This window comes from Monoraphidium neglectum (assembly GCF_000611645.1).
Source record: "Monoraphidium neglectum strain SAG 48.87 unplaced genomic scaffold scaffold00142, whole genome shotgun sequence".
NCBI lineage: Eukaryota > Viridiplantae > Chlorophyta > Chlorophyceae > Sphaeropleales > Selenastraceae > Monoraphidium > Monoraphidium neglectum.
The window spans coordinates 36355-40760 of record NW_014013486.1 but is presented as its reverse complement, the minus strand read 5'-3'; the positions used below and the strand labels follow the sequence as shown (position 1 = coordinate 40760).

Sequence of the window (4406 nt, the reverse complement as noted above, 5' to 3'; positions counted from 1 at the left end):
GCGCAGAGTCGCGGGGGCAGATGCTGCAGGCGCTGAAAGACGCCAACGCGGGGGTGAGCCTGCGCCTCCGCAGGCAAGGGGGTGTGCGTGTGTGTGAGTATGTGATTGAGTCATTGAGTTCTAGCTCCAGTGTGGTTGGTGCTCACGTGTGTGAACAATGCAGGTGCGTGCGGGGGAAGGAGCTGGGTCGTGCATGGGTCAGCCGTTGGGAGCGCGAGCCTGGGAACCGGGGCCAGTCCGCGCCGCTAAAGCCAAGCTGTTGCGAGGGGCCCAATCAGGCGTGGGTCGTTCATTCACAGGGTCCGCCGCGTTTGTATCGCCCCCTTCCTGCAACGTGCGGCGCACGCACCTCTTCCCTAGCCCAGTTCACTCACGCGCGCGCACGCACACTCACACATACACACATGCACACACATGCACATACACATACATGCGTATTCTTGCACATAAACACACATACACCCACATCCCTAACCTTCCCCCGCCCACACGCCCACCCCGCAGCAACTGCGTCACGTCTGCGCCGACAAGGAGTGCGTGGCCACCCTGGCGTCGTGGCTGGCAGAGCTGCTGGCGGAGCGGGGGGGCGTGAACGAGGGGCTGCTGGTGGCGCTGCTGGCGCAGCTGGCGCGCATGCCGCTCAAGGCGACCGTGCTCAAGCAGGTGCTTGTGGCTATGTGGGTGGAGGGGGGGAGGTGACGTGCGTGTGAACGTGCATTGTTGTTGTTGTGTGTGTGTATTTGTATGTGTGTGTGTGTATGTGTGCGCGCGTGTGTGTGTGCGCGCGTGCGTGCGTGTGTGAAAGTGCATGTGACTGTGTGTGTGTGTGTGTGGTGTTGTGTTGTGCGTGCACGCCTGCATGCATGTTGAGTCGTTTTTTCGCTATTCAGGTGTGTGGCATTCTCTCGCACGCCCACCCTGCACACCCGGAGGGTGGCAGGGGGCCGGCCAGCCACAGAGCGCCCCACACTTGCATATGCAGCGCGAGCAGGAGCAACACAACGACGCCCGACGCCGACACCCCCTGACCTCTCACCCCGCACCCCGTTCTGCTCCCTCAGACCGGGCTCGGCGCTCTGGTGCGCTCCAAAGCGGCGGAGCACCGGGGAAAGGAGGTGCGGCGGTTCGCAGCTGAGGCCTTGAAGGCCTGGGAGGGCCCCACAGGCGTCGGCGGCGCCGCCGCAGGCGCCGGCGGCGGCGGCAGCGGTGGCGGTGGGGGCGCGCCCAAGCCGCGGAGGCCGCCGGGGGTGTCGGCGCTGCTGGGCAGCCTCGGGGCGGCGCCGGCGGCAGCGTCGGCGACGGGGGCTGGCGCGGGCGCGGGGGCGGGCGCGGCGGCAAAGCCCGTGCCGGGGGCGGCGGCCAGGGGCGGGGCGGCGGCTTACATGGCGCCAGTCGCGCCTGCGGCAAGCGGCGGAGGAGCAGCAGCGGCCCCAGCTGCGGCGCCGCCGTTGGCGCCACCGCCAAAAGCACCCAAGGCAGCGACGGTTGCGGCGGCGGCGGCGGCGGCTGCAGCGGCGGGCTCGGCAGTCGGCGGGGCGGCCAAGGTGGTGGATCTGGATCTGCTTGACCCCTCGAAAGCCGCCGAGATTCGCCAGAAGCAGGAGGAGCGGCGGGCGGCGGAGGCCAGGGTACGGGGTGCAGCACGGGGGTGGGGCTAGGCTGGTGGGGTGGGAGTGGGGTTGGAACCCCACCTGTCACTCTTTTTGTGCATGCATGGTCCACGTGGGCCCCCCGCGCCATCCTGGTTGCTGTACAATTGCAGCAGTCAGCCTGCACCCACCCTCTCTACGATTCAGGTTCCAACTCTTTTTGATACTTTTTTGGGATCTGCCCCTTCGCCTCCTCCACTTTGAATCCAGATCGCGGAGGCGGCGGCTAGAATGGAAGTCCTGGAGGCGCGGGCGCCCTCTGCGCTGCCGACAATCGGGTCATTCAAGTTCCGGCCCCACAATCAGAAAGACGGCCCCGCGAATGGCGCGGCGGCCGGCAGCGGCGGCAGCGGCGGCGGGGATCGCGAGCGTTCAAAGTCGCGCGAGAGGCCCGCGGCGGCGGCAGCGGCGGCGGCGGGCGCAACGCAGGGGCGGCAGCACGGCGAGCGGGAAGGGGGCGGCGGCGGCGGCGGCGGCGGCGGCGGCGGGGCGGCGGAGCGCGCTAAGGGGGAGCTGCGGGCTTTCGTGCAGGTGGGGAGCGGGGTGGCCTCGGCGGGGCCGCGTGGGCTCGGCTCCTTTGTTGGAGTCGCAGGGCGACATGCTGTGTGTGATGCCCTCATGGGCGGGCGGTGGCTGCCGCTACTCGGCTCTGGCGGGTGCGCCGTTGAGCAGACACACGCGTACGAGTGCAGGCGTGCATGTGCGCGCGCGCACACACACGCACAGACACACACACACACACACACACACTCACACACACACCACACACGCTCACACACTCACAGGACGAGCTGAAGCCGTTGTTCCAGGCGCGGCAGCTCACAGAGGACGACTGCAGGCGAGCACACCCCACCGCCGCTGAGGCCGCCCCCCGCCTTTGCGCCTCCTGCCCCGCGCCCGTCCCTGGCCGCCTTGGCCCGTGCAGCAGACAGCGTCCTGGGTCGCGGTCGGGGGCTCATGCAATGGCCGGGGCCGCGCGGCTCTGCCAGGCGCATCCCTCAGAGCCGCCTGCGACCAGCCGCCCAGCCGCGTCCCCTCTCCTGGACCCACCTCGGCCCCATAACACAACGATCGCAGGCTTGCGCCAGACGTCCTCACTGAACCACCATGTTTGCACAATCTATCCACCCCTTCTAAAACCTGAGGGTGCTGCCTACATGAGAACTTTTGCACGCACACCCTGAACACGAGCCTTGGTAAATCAAGCCACAAAACATTGCAGCCTCCCCCCCCACCAACCCACAAATAACCCCCTCCCCGCCCACTGCCTCAAAAACAAACCACCCCAGGTACATCCTGCGGAAGGTGGTGGACAAGGTGATGGGTGCCCACGAGGCTCTGCCAGAGGAGGGGGGCGAGGCCTTCATGAGCGCCAAAAGAAAGGTGGGGAGCGCGTGGTGTGTGTGCATGTGTGTGTGCATGTGTGTTTGTGTGCATGTGCCGGTGCATGTAAGTGTGTGCCTGTACGCGCGCGTGCTGGGCGGCTGGCGGGCCTGAGGGACAGGGGCGCGTGTGGGCGAGGGCGCGTGGGTTGGGGGCATGGGGCTGTGGGGTGGCCGGTGCGGCCGTGTTTGGGTGAGTCAGGGGTGCTTGCCGGAGCTTCCGTGACCGCTGGCACGCCTGGCTGGCAGCAGTGCGGCGTGCGCTGCCCCGCTCGCTGCCGCGCGCTTCCGGTTAATTTGATGCGGCAACGGCTCGCCAACCCTCCCCCCATCCGCGCCTCTGCAGGCCAAGGTGGCGGCGCTTGTGGCGGACTACGCCAAATTGCAGCGCAGCAAGCCCAAGTAGGCGCCCGGCGCCCCCTCGCAGGCTCCACCACACATCCCAAAACGCCTCGATCCAGACCCGTCCGCCCGTGCTGCTGCTGGCCGCGCCGTGACGGATCGCCCGAGGGTGTGGAAAGCAGCGACGCCAGCTGGCAAGGCAACCGAATTGACCAGACTTGGGAGGGCCGGGCCAATCTGGCCAGCGTCACGTGGTACCTGCAGCGCTCGTGGTGTTTGGTCGGCATCGGCTGTCTGTCGTGAGGCAGGACCTTTGACTGCTTTGCGGGGGACCACGTTGATCCGCTAACCATAAGTCATCCCCAGGCGGGCCGTCCCCTCGGAATCCGCCGCGTGACAGCGACCAGTGTGTGTAACGGCCGACGACTCCAGGTGTTGGGTTTTCTTGCTTATTGCATCAAATTTGATGTGGCCGCCGCAGCTCTGTGATATCCAGCACAATCTTGAAAGGCAGCTCAGAGGGAGCAGGCAATTACACACCGCCAGCACATAATCTACGTGCCAGATAGGGTGGAGGAGTGAAGTGCTGTCGCATCCCGTGCAGTTGTGTCAGTGGGTCTGATGGGGCCAAAAGGATGCTGCTGTGTGCGCTGCACAAAATAATGCATGAGGACTTTATGGCTCTTTGCAACTAGGTTGGCATGTTGGCCGGCGTGCTGCCGCAGAAACTAGAAAAACTAGAAAAACTACGAAAACAACCAAAAAACACATATCATCATTTACATATACAAGATCGCTGAGTGATCTGGCTCGATGCACCGTCGGTATGCGTAGCTTTTGTTAGCTTTTCGTACTTTTTCGTAGTTTTTCATAGTTTTGCGCAGTTTTGCGCAGTTTTTCGTTGTTTTTTTCGGTTTTTTTAGTTTTTTTTCGCGCCGGCCAGCATGCCAACCTAGTTGCAAAGAGCCATAACATCTGAACTGAGTTGCCGCACTCATCGTATGCCATGCAAGCAGCTGTTTAACAACTTTCC

At 64.8% G+C, this 4406-nt stretch overlaps 1 protein-coding gene across 1 annotated transcript; it reads left to right on the top strand.

Moving 5' to 3' along the window:
* Positions 1–157: 157 nt before the first annotated feature.
* MNEG_1430 (hypothetical protein) lies at positions 158–3437 on the top strand (the record flags this gene model as incomplete). Its single annotated transcript, XM_014050093.1, has 7 exons — positions 158–163; positions 505–663; positions 1062–1628; positions 1860–2180; positions 2242–2312; positions 2939–3032; positions 3378–3437. 7 exons carry the CDS (start codon positions 158–160, stop codon positions 3435–3437), a joined length of 1278 nt encoding a protein of 425 aa, XP_013905547.1.
* Between the last annotated feature and the right edge of the window lie 969 nt (positions 3438–4406).